General features: G+C 34.2%; 1 protein-coding gene across 1 annotated transcript; it reads right to left on the bottom strand.

Annotated features, from left to right (window-relative positions):
* Positions 1 to 2510: 2510 nt before the first annotated feature.
* On the bottom strand, positions 2511 to 20579 carry LOC132731360 (uncharacterized). Its single transcript, XM_060717534.1, has 13 exons — positions 20157 to 20579; positions 18534 to 18690; positions 17893 to 18115; positions 17236 to 17485; positions 16476 to 16538; positions 13176 to 13378; positions 9012 to 9165; positions 8358 to 8515; positions 7095 to 7361; positions 5057 to 5303; positions 4341 to 4406; positions 3563 to 3811; positions 2511 to 2905 (listed from the first exon to the last, which is right to left on the bottom strand). Exons 1-13 carry the CDS (start codon positions 20410 to 20412, stop codon positions 2688 to 2690), a joined length of 2511 nt encoding a protein of 836 aa, XP_060573517.1. The 5' UTR covers positions 20413 to 20579; the 3' UTR covers positions 2511 to 2687.
* Positions 20580 to 21232: the final 653 nt, after the last annotated feature.

Below are 21232 nucleotides of genomic sequence, written 5' to 3'. Positions count from 1 at the left end.
TATTATCAACAGAGGTTACTGATACAGAGTCAGGTTAAGATTTGACTGGTGGTTGCATTTAGGTCATTGTGATAACTTTAAGTGAACATTCTGCCGGATATAAACACTCACAATGCGTTTTTGTTGTTTTGTTTTTGTGTTGTTTTTGGGGATTTTTTGTTGTTGTTTTGTTTTTGTTTTGTTTTTGTTTTTTGTTTTTTTTTTTTTTTTTTTTTTTTTTTTTTTGTTTTTTGTTGTGTATGAATATTTATATGTTGAATGAATTAGATAACCTTTAAAGGCACATGGATATATTTTTTCTTCTTTAGGAAGGGCAAACATGAATAATTTGATTATAAAGTTAGATGATAACGTTGAATATGAAAAAAATTGTCATTTAATTAGCAAAACATAAACAATGTTGGTTTTAACTATGATTTAAATACTTAATTGCCTTAATTGTACAAAATGTCAAAGATGCGATAGATAGTTCAGCTATATGTCAATAATTAACGTTAGAAGACTGTTATTGGGCACCAAAAATTATAACCCTTTGCAAAATAAAAAAATATAATTTCGGGGGCATTTAAGGAAAGTTTTGAAAATAAGGTCAAGTTATTATAGTGAAAACTCTCTTACAAAATTTCTAATTGTGATAAAATACACAATTGGAATGGGTACAATTAAGAGATATGGTCGCCGTGGATTGAAAATCAATGGCTTATTATTAATTGGTCAATTAATTTCCGATTTGATTATACAATGTAGTATGTGTGAATTTGTAGTTACAGGCTAATCAAATAGGTCAGTATAAAATTGACTTGCTCGAAATACATGTAAACTGAAACAGTGTTTCACTTATTCGATTTACATGTTAAACAGTAACTTTGAATGGGAATGAACATGAAAATCGGGTCAATCTACGAACAATGAAAATGACAACAAAAACGAACACTTTCTCTTTCAGCTGGCGCATGCGCATTCTGCGTAGGACAAAACAATTTTAAAATAATCAACCCAAATCATTATTCTATTTGCTGGGTTTGTCTAACCCAAGTGTATATTGTTATGAAACAGTATGTGTTGAAGACAAATTTTCAGGAGATATAAAAGCCCTTATGGACCAGTCTAGTGTCCAAATATGTTTTCAAGTATAATGTTAAACACTACCACTTGGAAAATCCGATGAACCATTGATATTTTGTTATTGGTAACTGATTTTCAGACATATATATTTACTTTACGCCATATTTTATGCTAATCATCAAACTCTTTAGTAACTTTGGTTTCAACATTTATTTTTCATAACAGTCAGGTTATATGTTATGTATATTTATTTCTTTGAACAAAAATATGACGTCTTTGCATGACTTCATTCATTGATATGCAGCTCAGAATTTTACACTTTATTTATTTTTCTTTAACAAACAACTTTTATTGATTGAATTATTGATTGATTGATTGATTGATTGATTGATTGTTGATTGATTGATTGATTGATTTATTTATTTATTTATTTATTTATTTATTTTTATTTATTTATTTATTAATCTATCTATTTAAGTTACTAAACACAGTCTGAAGCCCGTGGTGATTTTCAGCAAAAATAAGCAACACCTCTAAAATCTGATTTATTGTTGCGCATTTTAGAATGCTGAAACACAAATTTCACTATGAATGTATTTTTTCATATGACGATTCTGTATTATATTAAAACTTTCCAGCCATTTTAATATATTATACATGTACATATGCTATATTGATAACATTTCCGCCCGGTTAGCTCAATAGGTAGAGCGTTGGGCTCTGAATCGGGTGACCCGGTTCGATACCCGGATGATGATGCCCGGACGGTGCATGTCAATTTCGTTGTGATTGAAGTACTTTCTACGGCCATTCACGCTGCACCTCTGATCTTGCATGTTTGCGAAAGTGAAGGCAACTAGTACTGGTAAACTGCTTGACAGTCTTCCCAGGAACGATGCGGTGGCTGAACTGTGCTCTGGTAAGTTCATTGTGGCTTATTGCCGTGATTTGGAGTGAAAACTACCAACACCAACCTATAATGATATACTAAAATATATTATAGTTACAGCCAAGTCTAGATTATGCAGGAGAAATAGACAAAAATATTCAATTAATTTTGTAAGACCCTGGAATCATGCATTCGATGTTCTGTCTAACACTGTCAAGGAGTCTAAAGGTAAAACATCGCGCAATTAATTTCTTCGCTTTATACAAAATCATACAAAATTATATCATGTTAAGAACAACATTGAGGTCAATTAGTGCAACAATCATACAAATTCATAGAATATGCAACTTAAATATAAACATGACCACAAATTGTACAGTCCTTTAATGCTTAATAAACAAGAAATCTATGTATATACATGTGTTTGATGACAATGTAAGTGACATAAATCATAATAAGTAAAGTTTTAGTTAAAAAAAAACAACTTTTTATAGAGAAAATTTACAATATATATATAATACGAGTTATGTACTTAATGTGCGTAATAATACAGTGATATTTTGATAGCAAATGTTATATGATCATATTTACAACATGGTAAAAAGTACAGAAATACAGTTAATTAAACACTTGTTAATTTTAGTGTTGTTGTTGTTGATGTTTTATTATTGTTATTGTTGTTGTTGTTATTGTTCTTGTTGTTGGAATTTCAGATGGAGACGCGTGATTCAGATTACAGTTCCGTATATCTGAACCCCCTCTGGAACCCCCTCATGTCTTCTGGGCTCGAGAAATCAGTATAACTAGAATTTCCCATGCTGGAACTTTCATAACTAAAGTTTCCTATACCAGACAAACCAAAACTAGAATTTCCATATCCGCTATAATTACTATTACGCCGAGGAGGTGACCTTGTCTCGTCGGGTATGCTCATAGTTCTTCCTTCTGATGCTATAAAACAAGATAAAACAGTTTAATCAGCATCAACAACAAACAAGAAATAAACCTTAATAGAGCACATGATGGTGCTAAGTAAAGTTAAGTGATGTAGTCATTATATAATTTATAAGATCTTTGGATAGAAAAATATGATAAATTGCGAGATTTTTTTCCAATGATAAAGTCAATCAATTAACTGATATTGCATTAGTTAGGACTTGTAAACAGACGGCAAGATATAATAAACTTATGGCATTTGTTGTGAAACTGATAGAACCGTCATGAATGGAAATTGCACAGTCTTGAAGAGCATAAAAGATCGTGTTTGTACTTTAATGTTTAACTGTTTGGCATAGAAGCTTGAATTGCAAGTTTTTATTGGTGTTCTAAAGTTCAACGGGATATAACCTTCTTACTGTTTCCTATAGAGGATATAAATCGATATCGACAAAACCAAGTTTATTTGGGAACCTTCTGTAAAATATGTGTTCAGCAAATATGGACAAAGTTAAAGCAGCATGCCTCGAGATTCGAGATTCATGCTTATTTTCAGGAAAACTCTCAAACTGTTTTTTTTTTTAAAAGTAAAATATTGTGATTTTAATAAAAAGCAATTTGGAAGTTTAACATTGCAGGATAAATTGTGGTAAAATAAATGATTATCCGTACCTAGATCATATAACGGTTTCCCCTTTCTTCTAGCATATATTATATGTCGTAAAGCTTTTCTCCATCTTTGTCGAGCTTTTAATTTAAGTCGTTCTTGCATGACAGGATCTGAGTCGTCCGTATCATGTATATTGTTACGATAAATTATCAACAACACTAACGAGGTGGACGTTATGGCGAGGGCGATTATAGACAGACACATGATTACAATACTTAAAACTGTCTGACATTTGTCTCCTACTGCAACACCTGAAAGTAAAATATACCAACATGTCATTCTTTACTTTTCTTAGTTATTTAAAGATATTATATTGGTCCCTATCATTTTCAAGCATATTCCGTAATTTATTAATAAATCATTTATTAACCAATGAAAAAAGGAATCACAAGCAACAAAAAATCAACGACATAAAAATTGTCCTTTTAAAAAGTAAAAGTTATTTGACTGATATCCAAGCCCATTGCGCTATTGTCATAGTTAACTATGAATATCCAAGGGTGACCCCCCCCCCCCGGAATCATTAATGACAAAAATGTGACATGAAAATTGCAGGCTCGTTTTGATTAGATCTGCACATTAGAGATAATGGAAAAGTACAAAAATGCCCCCTAGCACCGGCCAGATCGGTACACAATTTTCAACACTCAAAAGTGTTGGAATCGATTATCCCGTAGGACCAGAATTTTTTTATTCGTCAAACCCATCATTCCCTGTAGTTTACCCGAGCAGGACACTGAAACACTGTGTACATATCGAAGTTTCTTGTAAACATTTTACCTGATTGTCCTTCGCACGGGTTTGCTGTGGCACAATTATCGTAATAGTACTTTAATACCGATGTTCCTGAAAATAAAAATAATCTTTATAACGTCTATATTGACAGAGAAATATCAATCACACTTGCATGTTATCAACATGATCATCAACTTACGATCTTGTTAAGAATATAATACGTGTTCATTAAACGCACATTATGCCTCAGAAATTAATAAACATTAATTTCTTTAGAAAGGGCAAATATGAATTTTATTATGTTTAAATAATGGTTTTAGAGAATGTTAGATACTTGTTACCTGAAGAAAGTAACGATAAATGTGAAATAATTTGTCATAAATGTAGCAAAATGTAAACAAAGTAGTATTTAGATTCCCATACAAAATACTTGACTATAACTGCACTTATTGCCAAAAAGCAACAGATGAAAATTGATGTTCAGGTAAAAAAAAGCTTTGGAGAAATGAAATAAAAACATTTTTGAGGCATGGCGAATTTTTAACAGATAAAAAGTTATGCAATTTTAGGTCGGCAATAGTTTGCACATGTACAAACTGTATTAGTATTACCAGATAGCAAACGTAGCCAAATGATATTTTACTGAATGTTGTGATTTTATTTTGATATCATATTGTTTTTAATTTCTATTGAACTATAAGCGCTTAATATGTCACTGTTTTTTTATCTTTTACAAAACAAACATATAATTTTTCACAAACCTTGAACATTGTTGCACATTTTATCACCTATTACTGTAACGTTCTGACTCAGGGAATACTCCACCCACCAGAGTAGGTCACATGTACAGTCCCAGTCAATATTATATAGTGTTATTTCACTAAGTGCGGTCTGGTAGAACAAAAAATCACTTGGTAATTTTGTAAACACATTATCACTTAGGTCAACAAGTCTAACCAAAGTGTTTTCTTTTAACAGATTCGGAGAGAGGTAGGATATCCCTGCACTCTGAAAAATAAAAACATTTGGAAACATATAAATTTCGAGCAAATACATTTCAAGGGACTCTACGGAAGTTTTATTACATGCCGGGACTGGAAATAATTTTTAGATATCCATGTCCATGTGTTGTCAGTCTTGACCAATAACTTGTGTGCAATTTACTCCGTTTTAACCGGAATTGTTATTGTAATCATGAAAAAATTACCAAAAGGCGTTGTAAAGCTTTTCATTCAAATTTGCCTTCGAATAGCACAGAAATACGATTTTCAATTTATTTCAAAGTATATTTCTTAATTATCTTTTTACATATTTTTCTGTTTTAAGTGACCACTCCGATCTTTGTAAAAACAAGAGCGATCAGTGATCACATGTGTCGCCTCATGATGGCCAATTTCATGTTGGGAAAAGTTTTGTGACAGACGGAGAAGTGATCGGAGTAGTGGCGACATAAATTCCTGTAAAGTTAGGATGAAATTGCCCCAGTAGTTTATGAGGAGTAGTGGGGACAAGTTTTGTGACAGACGGACAGACAAACAGACAGACAGTGCACAACTAGACTTGGTACTGATCATTCCTGTAAAGTTTGGATAAAATTGCACCAGTAGTTTATGAGGAGTAGTCCGGACAAGCTTTTGTGTATCTGGCATCACACAGAAAAAACACCTTTTTATCAAAGGGCCATAACTCGGCCAAAAATCATTCAACCGAAAAAACTCGTGCAATATGCACAAGGACTTGAGCTACAGATCAATCCTGTAAAGTTTCATTGAAATTGCATTAGTGGTATAAGAGAAGTAGTCCGGACAAACTTTAAAAATAGAAATTATTAAAGGGCCATAACTCTTACAAAAATCATTGAACCGGACGGACAGACAGACAGACAGACAGACAGACAGACAGTGCACAACTAGACTTGGTACTGATCATTCCTGTAAAGTTTGGATAAAATTGCACCAGTAGTTTATGAGGAGTAGTCCGGTCAAGTTTGTGTATCTGGCAACACACAGAAAAAAACACCTTTTTATCAAAGGGCCATAACTCGGCAAAAAATCATTCAACCGGAAAACCCGTGCAATGTGCGCAAGGACTTGAGCTACAGATCAATCCTGTAAAGTTTCATTGAAATTGCATTAGTGGTATAAGAGAAGTAGTCCGCACAAACTTTAAAAATAAAAATTATTAAAAGACCATAACTCTTACAAAAATCATTGAACCGGAAAATGCTGACAATATGCACAACTAGACTTGGTACTGATCATTCCTGTAAAGTTTGGATGAAATTGCACCAGTAGTTTATGAGGAGTAGTCCGGACAAGTTTTGTGACGGACGGACAGACGAACAGACAGACAGACAGACGGACAGACAGACGACGGAGAAGTGATCCCTTTATGTCGCCACTACTCCGTAGAGGCGACACAAAATAAAATGTCATGTCATTTGTGTTTGGACCTCAGTTGAGTCCGAATTTCAGTTGATTTCCTTTAAAATATGTTTATCTTAATTTGGTAGCACATAAAACTTATAAAAACGACTGATGGAAAATAACTTAACAATAAAATAACATTAATCTTCAGAACAACCGGGAATGGTCTTGGTTGGCGTCTTCTTTCTAAAGTTTTAACCAAGCACAAAAACAGAAGCATTTTTCTGTACGGGCTTTACTGTAGAATATATTTCATGTAATGTCACATTTGGTAAACTCAAACGTTAAAGACTTGAACATTATTTAGATGATTTCTTTAAATGATATAAGACAATCAAAACAACAGTTTGAAAGACTAACGGTGTTGGCTTACCCTCAATGTAATGGAGGTTACATTGGTAAAATATGTTAACAATCCTGTATTGACAACTCCATACAGAAACTTTGAATTAACAACTTCGAATTTCCCTTGTAGTCTTGGAAACTGATGAGTGGCGGAAGTTAATTTTTGTACGGTCAATCCATCCATTGCAAGTGATTCTATAGTGTCTATTGTACCTCCTTCTATACCAAAATAATCCAGTTCTTGAAACGCATCAAATGAGTCCACGTTGATGTAGAATATTTCACAATTCTTTATCTGAAAAAAAAAAATATTTTCTGTATACATGTATTTCCAAAATGTATTACACGTTTTCATGTTCTTTTGGTAAACACGTTACTTGACTGTTATGGCCATAGTCTATGCTTAATGATATGTATTTCTTTACAAATGTTCGTTTTGGCCGGCATACGTTTCATATCTAGTTATTTGAGAACATGTAATACGAAAATCTTATTAATGTTAATATTCTTCTGTTTTTGTTTAATCTCATTTGTTATATTGATGCAGGACCCATTGTAAATAAACCCCTTATATTCTATTCTATTCTGTTCTAATATATTCTATTCTACTTAAGTATCTACACAAGCTCTTAAAGCTGTATATATTGACAACAACATACTTCGTATGTTTTCGAATTATTATACGAGTAATGCATTTTTATTATAAAACAAGTGTATCGATAGTAAAGCAAAAACCCTAAATAAGGAACATTTCTACAAAGGATTTGAAGATAATTTATTATATTAAAAGCTAGATAATATAAAAAGATCAACAGCATATAATAAAGATATGACGGTAAGCTTTGGTGTCCACCACTACACATAGACTGAGATGGTGCACCCTACTGGAGTCATAAAGCTATTGCCTTATATGACACCAACAGTGCTTAGTTCAGGGAAGCCGACTCGAATGTCATTGATATTATTTTCACAGTCGAGCTTGAAGAAATAATTATGTTCAAACAATGGACACAGTCTTTATTAAATTTAAAAGTATAGAACAGCTGAAGTCTGAGATATTATTGGTGTTATTTTTTAAGAGAATTAAGTACAAATAATGTTCATTTATTTTAATCAATTATTAAAGGCAGTGAAGTTTTATCTCTTAAACCTAATTTAGAATGGCCTATCATCCATTCATATTTTATTGTATATATGCCGAAACTGTTTGAAGGCTATAAGTCTTTCTAAAATTGCCGTGTGTAAAGAGAGTACTGTCAGAGGAAGTATTTCAACAGGAAAGACTGATTACCTTTAAATGTTGTATGTATTGCATGTCGTCAAAGGCTCCTGTCTCTATATAAGCCGAACCTCCCCAACCACAGTTTACTTCAAGCCAGGCGGGATAATTATCGTCAAACAATGTATCGTCAATGCCCGAGAAACCAGAGTTGAAGATTCTACTATCTCCTGATAATACATCATCATATATAATATAATTCATGTCTTTCATCTCGTTGTAAACATGTATCAGCTTTTAAATGTTACACAAATCTGGATAAAGTGTCATCACTCGGAAGCATTAATTGCAGACTCGGTTTGACTGAGCCTGTACATGAGGGATATTGAAAAAGTGCAATATCCCTCATGCCCTGAGCGGTACTCAACTAAAAAAGTTTTTGAATCAATGATCACGAAGGACCGGAAAATATAACAACATTGATGTGAAGTACGGAAAACATTTTATAGCTGTCGTGTACACTTTATAACTTATTTTGTGAATATAAAAATCTTATAAGCCTTTTCGCGTAAATGTTTCATTATATATCAAATATTTTTAAATTTCATTGTTTTGCGCTACTTAAATTACGAGCAATTTTCAACAAACTGTAATTGTTAAAAATATGGAAATAATTTGAGATTTTAAGTATTCTCTATGTTAAACAAAGTATGGTGTATGTTTTACCGAAATACGGGAGTAAACCATTGACGTTCAGTATAAGTTGCTGCGGCTGCGTACTAAAGTCGGCGAAAGGGATTGGTCGGTATGATAGTGACGTCATCTTATCATAATTACATTCGTACACACCGTCTGAGTACGAACAATGTGTGGGCCCTGTCTGGGCAACAACAACAACAATACGTGAAGTAAGGATGAGAATAATGGTGAACACAGGGAGAACTTCCACATCATGCATGATACACCCCTCCGGTTATACACGACACGGTCACATACTCCTTACATTAGTTCTCAAACTCCCTAACATTCTGAAATATGAAGCGTTTAATGTTTCATGTTTTGTGGGAAAAAATGCTCGAATTAATGATGCTTTCACATATCGATCAATAATTCAAAACTAATGAAATAATTCAAATATATTAAAAAAGATTATTCAAAGTACGTATAGATTAAATATTTAAATTAAATAATTATCATGAAAATCTACAAAAGGAGAAAAACCTACCTTTTTACACTTTATAATGCCATTTTATTCCTGTAAACTTTCATTTTTAATAGGCCCTATATAATCTTCTTACAAGTTCAGTATTAAACGAGATTATTTGAAATTGACCGCTTTCCAAATGTTTTAACATTAATGACATGTAGGTCAGTTGAACAAAGAGGTTATAACTAATTCGATGTACTTTATCCTGATTTATATAAGGTCCAAGGATACAGACTAGATTCTTTAGTTTGCCACCTACGTCTTATTATTGTGCCACAGAGTGTGAAAAATGTCAGCCTGGCCAAGACTCCAACCCGGGACTCTCGGAACACCTTTTCGCGGCTCTTCGTCTGAGCTATCCGGCCGCTTACACATCTTCTTCAAAAGTGAACAGTTCTGAACCACTTAGTCTCGTTACCGCCATAAACAGTTATATCCGTTAAGATCCTTATTAAATAATATGACGGTCAAAGCTGCCAACCCACTAGGGATGGAGATAATATTACATGATTGTCCAAGATGCCAACACATGAGAGACAGGGTTGATATAACATGACAAATCAGAGTTGCCCACACATGAGGAAAAGAGATGATATTGCATGATAATCATCAGGGATGCCAACACATGCGGGACAGAGATAATAAAACATGACGATCAGAGATGCCAACACATGAGGGAGAGAAACGATTAAACATGACGATCAGAGATGCCAACACATAAGGGAAAGAGATGATATAACATGACAATCATCAGAGATGCCAGCACATACGGGACAGAGGTAATAAAACATGACGATAAGAGATGCCAACACATAAGGGAAAGACATGACATAACATGACAATCATCAGAGATGCCAGCACATACGGGACAGAGATAATAAAACATGACGATAAGAGATGGCAACATATGAGGGACTGATATGATATAATATGACAATCAGAGATGACAACACACGAGGGACGACGATGCTTACACATGAAGTTCAGAGATTAAATCCCAAGAGGGACAGAAATGATGTGACATGACTTCACGTAACATGTAGGTCAGAGTTGACAGCGCATAAGGCAAACAGATAATATAACATGACGGTCAGAGACGACAGCACACACACACCAGGTACAGAGATTATGTAACATGACGGTCAGAGATGAAAATATACGAACGACAGATATGATGACAACGAGGGAAAGAGTTTGTATCATGGCGGTCCGAAGTGACGTGACACAAATACCATAACATGACTGTCAGAGATAACAGCACTCGAAAGGCAAAGAGATAATACATGACACATAACATAAAACGAGAGACAGATGTCATAATATGACCGTCAGAGATGATATCTTGACAGCACATAAGAGACAAAGACGGTAACAAATGAAGGTCTGAAATGGTAGAATTCGAGGGTCAGAGAGATAGTTTAACAAGAGAGATCACAACACATGTGTGACAGATATGATGTAACATGATGGTCAGAGTTGACAGCGGATGAGGAATGGAGATGATATAACACGACGGTCAGAGTTGACAGGTGATGAGGAATAGAGATGATATAACATGATGGTCAGAGTTGACAGCAGATGAGGAATGGAGATGATGTAACATGATGGTCAGAGATGAAAGCAGATTAGGAATGGAGATGATGTAACATGATGGTCAGAGTTGACAGCAGATGAGGAATGGAGATGATGTAACATGATGGTCAGAGTTGACATCAGATGAGGAATGAAGATGATTTAACATGATGGTCAGAGTTGACAGGTGATGGGGAATGGAGATGATATAACACGACGGCCAGAGATGAAAGATATTACAGAAGAAATATATAATATGGAAGATCGACGGTCAGAAATGACAGCGCACGAGGGCTTAAGAGGATAATACATGACGGCCAGAAATGACAGCGCACCAGGTACATAGGTGATATAACATGACGGTCTCTCGCTTGCTGTCATCTCTGACAGTCATGTCAAATCATTTCTGTCTCTCTCTTTATTTCAAGTTTGCCCTATATAAATTATGTTCTTGTAAATTCATGAAATGATCTGATGTTAATTAGTTATACTTAAGAGTGAGTCGGCTACATTTTAACATCAACGTAAATCAAGAGCAACAGAAGATTCAGTACAAGTTTTGAGTAACGCCCACATTTAACGTTGATGAGGTAGGAAAATTGTCGAAGAGTGTTATCTAACTAAAAACGACTCTCATTTCTGTTCAGTAAGCTAAATTAGCGATTGAACACCAGCGATACATGTTTCGCAATGGTCTGGCAATCAGAATGAAAGGGAGCTTAATCGGGACAACAAGTAATAATCAACCTATCTTGATTGCCTCCCCTAAAGCTATAATTAATCTCAGAAGGGATGTTGTTTTGTTGGGGTTTTTCGGCCGAAGGCCGTCTGATTTCACCTTGACTTCCGCTAAAATTAACAGTAAAGAAATGAATATAGGCAGAATTTTCATTGGTCATTTTAACAGTAATATCCTGTTCGATTGATACTTTAGAAGAGCTTCCGTTATAGGTAGAGGTATGTTCGATTGCGCAATGGCAAGAAGTGTTTGAATCGGGCATAAGACGATTGAAACGAACTTGGAATTAGTGTACAGTATCTACTAAATCTTTGTTTTATTATAAATTCCTATTCAAATCAAATTCCATTTTGATTAAAATCAAATAAATTAATGTAATTTATACCGTTTAAATCTATGATGAAAATTAATGGGGCAAAACATTGCTGGTAAAAATGAACTGAAATAAAGTAGTAGCTTATCCTATGCAAGTTAACAAGTTTGACTTCGTCCGAGTATCTTTTTATAGATACTTCTTGTTTTATGTTGTTGTTGTTTTCTTTCTTTCTTTTTTGTGAAGGATAGGTCAATTTGTACTGTGTTTGTTTGTAAGACCGCTAATTGAAGAGAATTAATTTTCTGTACATTAACAAGTTAATCATATAAGAAAAAGAACTTCTGTTTTTCTAAAAGAAATTTTATTACAATGAGTTTAACATAGATAAAAACGTTTCCGGAAGATGTACAATCGTTCTTTAACAACAACGTTGTGGATATCATGCTGTAAGGTGATCCATCATACGTAACGTAAATCTGAAACAGAAGAATTGACCTCTGACGTCACTTATTCTCAATTATTTTTTATTCTGTTTTTGGGGTTTTTTTTGGATGCTTGATCCTTTTAATAATTCTTTGATTATAGTTTTTTGTTGTTGTTGTTTTTTTTGTTTTTTTTTAATGGCCAAATGTGTATTGTTTAAACTTCTATTTCATTTTACATTTATACTAATGGTGACGTCATTTTTCAAATTCTTCTGATTCAACCAACAAAAATCAAACATCCATAAATATGAAAAGTTGACTGACCTAAAAATGACATGTACATAATTAAAATATGTGTTTATCATTTCACAGAAATAATTAGAAATAATTACAACTACTGGTTTTGTCACATTCTTAATAAAACAGTAACGGTTGTGTAATAAAGTTACTAAACGCTTCATTTAATTAGTCAATTTACACTAAATTCATGTTTATAGTATGAACACTTTAGCCTCAATATAAAACGTTTTAAGTTAATAATACAGTAACTCTCTCATAATATAATAAAAAGCGAAATAATTCCACATGTATATAAATATGAAACTATAACATGTATAAATGTGTTTTAGGCCCATCCAGCTTTTGGTGCCTTCTTCGGCGGCGCCGCTCGCTTGGCACCCGGCTTTCTACTCGGTTTACCTTTGGCTGGGTTCAACTGTTTCCTTGTGTGAATAGCGAGACCAAGAACCACCCATCCCATTACAAACGCTATGAACCCGATAGAAAATCCTGTAAGGTCAATGGGTGTTAAACATCCGCCAAGTAGTGCAACTCCTGAAGTGTAAAACACAAACTTATTGCTGAATGATATCATTTTATATTGCTTAGAGTCACCTTGTAAGAAAAGAACTGATAAAATAAAAGCTTTAATGATCAATTAAAGCATTTTATAAATATTGATTTTTCGAAATATATCTCTCAATGGACAAAAAAAACATAGTACACAGTGAACAATAAACTTTTTTACACTTACGTATTATATAAAAGTATATTGGGCTAAAATACATTTATCGTCAAGATCAGCGTAAATACCGCTAGATCTAGTATTTGCAAGATCAATGTGCATACACCGGATTAGTGTATATATAAGTATACATTTAATATCAAGAGCAGTGTACACACCACTAGAACAAGTATACATTTAATATAATACCACCAGAACAAGTATACATTTAATATCAAGAGCAGTGTACACACCATTAGAACAAGTATACATTTAATATACATACCACCAGAACAAGTATACATTTAATATCAAGAGCCGTGTACGTACCCCTAGAACAAGTATACATTTAATATCAAGAGCCGTGTACATACCACTAGAACAAGTATACAATAATACCAAGAGCCGTGTACATACCACTAGAACAAGTATACATTTAATATTAAGAGCAGTGTACATACCACTTGAACAAGTATACATTTAATATCAAGAGCAGTAAACATGCCACTAGAACAAGTATACATTTAATACCAAGAGCAGTGTACATACCACTAGAACAAGTATATATTTAATACCAAGAGCAGTGTACGTACCACTAGAACACGTATATATTTAATATCAAGAGCAGTGTACATACCACTAGAATAAGTATACATTAATACCAAGAGCAGTGTACATACCACTAGAACACGTATATATTTAATATCAAGAGCAGTGTACATACCACTAGAACAACTATACATTTAATACCAAGAGCAGTGTACATACCACTAGAACAAGTATACAATAATATCAAGAGCCGTGTACATACCACTAGAGCAAGTATATATTTAAATTCAAGAGCAGTGTACGTACCACTAGCACAAGTGTACATTTAATATCAAAAGCAGTGTACATACCACTAGAACAAGTATATATTTAACAACAAGAGCAGTGTACAGACCACTAGAACAAGTATGCATTTAATACCAAGAGCAGTGTAAATACCACTAGAACAAATATACATTAAATATCCAGAGCAGTGTACATACCACCAGAGCAAGTATACATTTAGTATCAAGAGCAGTGTACGTACCACTAGCACAAGTATACATTTAATATCAAAAGCAGTGTACATACCACTAGAACAAACATACATTTAATACCAAGAGCAGTGTACATACCACTAGAACAAACATACATTTAATATCAAGAACAGTGAACATACCACTAGAGCAAGTATACATTTAATATCAAGAGCAGTGTACATACCACTAGAACAAATAAACATTTAACACCAAGAGCAGTGTACATACCACTAGAACAAATATACATTTAATACCAAGAGCAGTGTACATACCACCAGAACAGATATACATTTAATATCAAGAGCCGTGTACATATCACTAGAACAAGTATACATTTAATACCAAGAGCAGTGTACATACCACTGGAACAAGTATACATTTAAAATCAAGAGCAGTGTACATACCACAAGAATAAGAATACATTTAATATCAAGAGCAGTGTACATACCACTATAACAAGTATACATTTAATACCAAGAAACGTGTTCATACCACTGGGACAAGTATACATGTAATATCAAGAGCAGTGTACATACTACTATAACAAATTACATTTAATACCAAGAGCAGTGTACATACCACTAGAACAAGTATACATTTAATACCAAGAGCAGTGTACATACCATTAGAACAAGTATACATTTAATACCAAGAGCAGTGTACATACCACTAGAACAAACATACATTTAACACCAAGAGCAGTGTACATACCACTAGAACAAGTATCGATTTAATACCAGGAGCAGTGTACATACCACTAGAACAAACATACATTTAATATCAAGAACAGAACAGTGTACATACCACTAGAGCAAGTATACATTTAATATCAAGAGCAGTGTACATATGACCAGAACAAGTATACATTAAATACCAAGAGCAGTGTACATACCAATGGAACAAGTATACATTTAATATCAAGAGCAGTGTACATACCACCAGAACAAGTATACATTTAGTACCAAGAGCAGTGTACGTACCACTAGAACAAGTATACATTTAATATCAAGAGCAATGTATATACCACTTGAACAAGTATACATTTAATACCAAGAGCAGTGAACGTACCACTAGAACAAGTATACATTTAGTACCAAGAGCAGTGTACATACCACTAGAACAAGTATATATTTAATATCAAGAGCAGTGAACGTACCACTAGAACAAGTATACATTTAATACCAAGAGCAGTGTACATACCACTAGAACAAGTATACATTTAATATCAAGAGCAATGTATATACCACTTGAACAAGTATACATTTAATATCAAGAGCAGTGAACGTACTACTAGAACAAGTATACATTTGATATCAAGAGCAGTGAACGTACCACTAGAACAAATATACATTTAATATCAAAAGCAGTGTACGTACCACTAGAACAAGTATGCATTTAATATTAAGATCAGTGTACATACCACTAGAACAAGTTTACGTTTAATACCAAGAGCAGTGAACGTACCACTAGAACAAATATACATTTAATATCAAGAGCAGTGAACGTACTACTAGAACAAAGTATACATTTGATATCAAGAGCAGTGAACGTACCACTAGAACAAGTATACATTTAATACCAAGAGCAGTGTACATATCACCAGAACAAGTATACATTTAATATCAAAAGCAGTGTACGTACCACTAGAACAAGTATGCATTTAATATCAAGAGCAGTGTACGTACCACTAGAACAAGTATGCATTTAATATCAAGAGCAGTGTACATACCACCAGAACAAGTATACATTAAATATCAAGAGCATTGTACTTACCACTAGAACATACATACATTTAATATCAAGAGCAGTGTACATACCACTAGAACATGTATACATTTAATATCAAGAGCAATGTACATACCACTAGAGCAAGCCTTTACCTCCTCCACACAGTTGGAATAATAGAACGCCCAAGCAAGTTTTTCTAAAAGAAAAAACATAGTGTATAATATATTTTAGAGCAGTGTATATGTGTTATGTTTAGCATGCAATTATTAAATAGTTATACTGACTCAAACACACAAAAAAGGCGTTATCATCATTTTAGTAACTTACAACAGGAAACAATATATATCAACAATACTACCATACCGTAGATATTTTATGAATGTCATTAGTGTACTTACATGTAGTGAAATACGCATGATCTAGAAGATGAATATCATTCTTTTAGTGAAAAAAAGATATCAAACGCAATTATTACCCCTCACTTTTTTGTAATGTTAATTTCCCATAGGTCAATGAGAGTGTTAATGCAAGTATACCACGTGACTAAGAAATTTGGTAAAAGTATACATTCTCGGGATGATATTTTTACTTTTACCAACAAACCTATGCGTTATTTATATACTATATAATGTTGTACCAAGAAAATCAAATGTATCGCATTGTTGAATACAATGAAGAAACTATATATCAAATTTGAAATTTCTGATAGAAATTCTATTATATTAAATCTCAAATCAATTAAGTAGTAAAATGTGTTTTCTTTCTTTTTTTTCTTTTTTGTGACTTTAATAATATTTACTATCTATGTACAATTAAGTCTTAAATATTCATTTTCTTATGTTTCGGTCTGTAAAAATACCAAATTATATTACCGTATTCATTAGAAAACTTACTGTCACTGTTACAAACAATGTCGCCTTCTAGTGTGAGAAAGTTCTCGTGCGCATGCTTCATGAACCAGAGGTTAGAGCAACTACAGTCAATGTCCATACCATACAGGTATATCACACCTAGATTTGTCAACTTGGAGAACAAATCACTCGGTAAAGATGTGAGGGAGTTGTAGCTCAAGTCCAGGTACCGGATGTTCTCACTAGTGCCAGTACCAAACACCGCTGAGTCTATTGTTGTCAGGTTCATGTTCTGAAATACATTTTAATACAACTCTGCATGAAAAGAGTAATAAATGCATTAAATACAAGCTAGGTTGTAAAAAGATATTTATATTGAATCTACACGTATAACATAAATTTAGGGGCGTATCTGGCCGAGTGGTAAAGGTCGTTGATTTCCGCCAGGGATTTTAGTTTGTTTCGAGTGGGCTAGGAAGCTATCCATACTTGTGTCCTCGAAAAACGTCGGTGGCACTCGGATGACCGATTGTGCCTAAATAATGCACGGAATGGCATCCAAGGTCTTAGTTGGAAAGTCACCATATGACTTTTACAGTGTTGGTGGGACGTAAATAAACAACAACAACAACAACATTTTCGGCTTGGTATAATACATTACTAACGTTTTTTAAATTTATTTTTGTCAAATAATTTTACCCTAAAGACGGCTTCATACAGGTCAGTTTTCCCAGTTAGTAAGTCGGTAGGCAAACTTCCGCTGGTTAACTTTGTGTTTTTAATGATCAATGCTCCGTGTTGTTTTGGAAACGATGGAAATACCGAGCTGTTACGTGCAATATTTAGTCCATCTAAACAACTCATTCCAAATTCGTTTACTGTTCCATTCTCAATCATAAATCGGTCAACCGTCCCTAGCTCGCTGAAACAATACAATATATTGTTACTCTTAATATTGCAGAAATATTTTAATATTGTAATAGTGTATATTAAGCATATCATCGTATTATTTCTGTCATTGTTACAACCGAAAATCTCTGTCAAAAGAAGACAAATGATTTGGCAACTGATATAAGTTGAGGCTTTAAAATCATATTAAGTAAAGCTATACAAAGCAACAGATCAAATTTACATTAATCTGCAATAAATGGTAAAGAACCAGTCACAATATTGCTTTTTATTCGAATTATAAAGCTTTATAAATATAAAGTTTTATAATCATGTTTTGACAAAAACACCAAAGTACGAACAATTATATGTGACAGTCGTTTTTTTTATGTTTTCATTTCTTCTTAGCACATGAAAACTGTAACAAAAAATAAAATTACCACAAACTTTACCTGAAAGCATTAGCAGGGATGTTGCCTAGGTTACAGTTAGTGATCTTAAAGTCCTCGATGTGTCCCATGTTTGCCAGAAACCCCGAGGCGACAGAGAGCGAACCTCCATTCTCACAAGCTAACTCCAGTGAGGCCGGATAGTTCGTGTCGTAACTAGCTGTAGAATGATAACAAACGCATTATATAAACATATTTCTTGAATGAATTACATAGAATACAACAGGAATTATTTTTTATTGATCTTTTAATGGATGACAAAAGTTAAATATTAAGCAGATCAACTGGTATAATAAAAGCAGTTATAAATGTAACTTGAACGTCAATTTTCTATTTGACTTCGACATTTCTTCTTATATAATTAATCAGAAGCCAGAGAACGCTAGTACAACAGTTGAAGCATTAATGTAAAATAGAATATACTTTACACGTGTAATTATTGATTAATAAAAAAGTGACGTTTTTAATGCATACAGTACATAATGTCAGAAGATGTTTGTGAAACTTGTAGGCTCTTTCATTTTCCCCCGAAACTCGTCGATTAGTTAAGCTGCGGTCTCACTTACTCCCGACAGAGCCCAGGACCATCCCGGATGATTCGGGACGATCCAGGGTGAAATTATTGTTGCGGTCACACTTACACCGGCAGCACTACGGTAGTTCCCAACTAACCACCCAGGATGCGCTCCGGATCATCCAGGCAGAGCCCAGAAGCTACGGTTCATGCCGGTGCTTCCCCGGTCGTTCCCGGATGACGCCGGAAGAGCCCCGGTTGACCCAGGCAGAGCCACGGTCGATCCAGGCAAATCCCCGGCAGAGCTCTACCGTAGCTCTACCGGTAGCTCTACCGGCTATATCATACCCCGGATCATCCCCGGTTTGTGCCGGCAGAGCTACGGTGCTTCCCCGGTATAACCCCGGTCGTTCCCGGCAGAGCTAAGGATGAAGCCGGCAAAGCTATACCTTCCCGGATCATCCCGGACCACCCCGGTGATATTAAATATTTTATGGATTTAGCTCAATACAGGATTGGAGCAGTACCTCTAGACGCTTGCAGAAATCATGATCACAAAATAGACAAATATCGTTTTTTTCGCTGATTTTAACATTTTTCATGCATTATCATACATAAATCAGTGTGAAAAGATGAATTAGACCTATTAAAGTTCATTCCGTTGCGTAAAAAAGCAAGATTTTGGCATTTTACGATTCAAGCGCCTTGTCCGGTATATACCGGAATACGGTATTTAGTGTGGTGCTCCAATCCTTTTTTTAGTCACAGCCATATTTTATTCCATCCGGGGTCGAATGCCGGATGTTCCCGGATCATCCCGGATCATCCCGGACGTTGCCGGCAGAGTTACGGATGTACTCCGGTTGTTCCCGGTCGTACCCCGGTCGTTCCCGGATCACCCCGGACGTCTACCGGGGCTCTGCCGGGGCTCTGCCGGGATATAAGTGAGACTGTAGCTTTATAAACAAAACGGCGAAAAATCTATGTTCTCCAATGTTCTTCCGTGGTTTAAGTCATTTTTTATAAAATTAAAATTCACGCACTGAAAACTTTCATTTTAACACGTGTAAAAACAACATAGTAACAACTGAACAAGGAGTAAATTATCTTACAATTATCTATAGAAGCGAAGTCCGTATCAAAGACCGCGCTGTTGAGCGTTGATGGTAAACCAACAAGCTTCACTCTCTGTGGGATGGGACTAAACCCTGACGCTTGTAACGGTATCAGACTACTTCCGCTAAGGGTCGTATAGTCGCATATATATCTCCCAGAATCGTAGCTACATCCGGTCGGCATCGTTTGAGCATGCGCACCGATGATGCAAATCACGAAACTGATTACACCAACCACTACTTTTGTTTCCATATTCAGTGAATATATAGATTAATTAGGTGAAATAATGAATGTTTTTATTACAAAGAATAGCGTTAATCTCACAGTTACAAACTAAATCTGTAATTATGTTACTCCATCATTACACCACTACCCTTTTCTCCATGTTTAATAGAGATTTATTTGTGTTAATATTAATCGAGAATACAGCATTGTGAAAAGATTATGGCACTCGTACAATAATATTGATAATGGTTCATGTAAAAAGATTAAATTTTGAGGTAAAACCAGATTAAGCTTTTAATCTCAACTTACATATTATCAAAACGTTACAAATATCCTATAATCCTTACCACCATGCCAAATAATAAATTAAGGTATTAATTAAACTGAAAATTTCTTGTCTTACTTGTTATGCTTGATATTTTCACTTGTTACAAAATTAAATTGGAATATGATTATAGCTAGTTATATCGATTACTGACGTGGTAAACGACAGAATAAGGTTTTTACGGAAATTATTATGACCTATATCGGTGTTAATAATGCTAATGATGATAATATCTTTCATTCCTCCAATATTGAAAAGCGTGATGCATTTAACAAATTAATAATAATTTACAGACATTAAATAGAAATGTATGTACAAATTAGTCAGAATCAAACTAACAAACGCGTATTTAATGTTATTACATTATTACACATGTCGTTCATATCATGACGTATGCCGTTCACATCATTACGTATGCCGTTCACATCATTACGTCATTACCTATGTTGTTCACTACTATCCCGTTTACAATGATTATTTGTTGCCTCTTTTGCTCAATGTTCACAAACATTCTTCCTTTCA

This window comes from Ruditapes philippinarum, unplaced genomic scaffold (genome assembly GCF_026571515.1).
Source record: "Ruditapes philippinarum isolate M1 unplaced genomic scaffold, ASM2657151v2 ctg54_1_1_1_1, whole genome shotgun sequence".
Taxonomy (NCBI): Eukaryota; Metazoa; Mollusca; class Bivalvia; order Venerida; family Veneridae; genus Ruditapes; species Ruditapes philippinarum.
This window is presented reverse-complemented; position numbering and strand designations above follow the sequence as displayed.

Bases quoted from the DNA above. Each gene is read 5' to 3' on its own strand.
- LOC132731360 (XM_060717534.1), bottom strand. From the start codon at position 20,412: ATGGAAACAAAAGTAGTGGTTGGTGTAATCAGTTTCGTGATTTGCATC. The intron at 4,407-5,056 runs GTTTGTGAAAAA...TTTTATTTTCAG, and splicing joins AATGTGCAACAATGTTCAAG to GAACATCGGTATTAAAGTAC. The intron at 3,812-4,340 runs GTAAAATGTTTA...TTTTACTTTCAG, and splicing joins CCCGTGCGAAGGACAATCAG to GTGTTGCAGTAGGAGACAAA.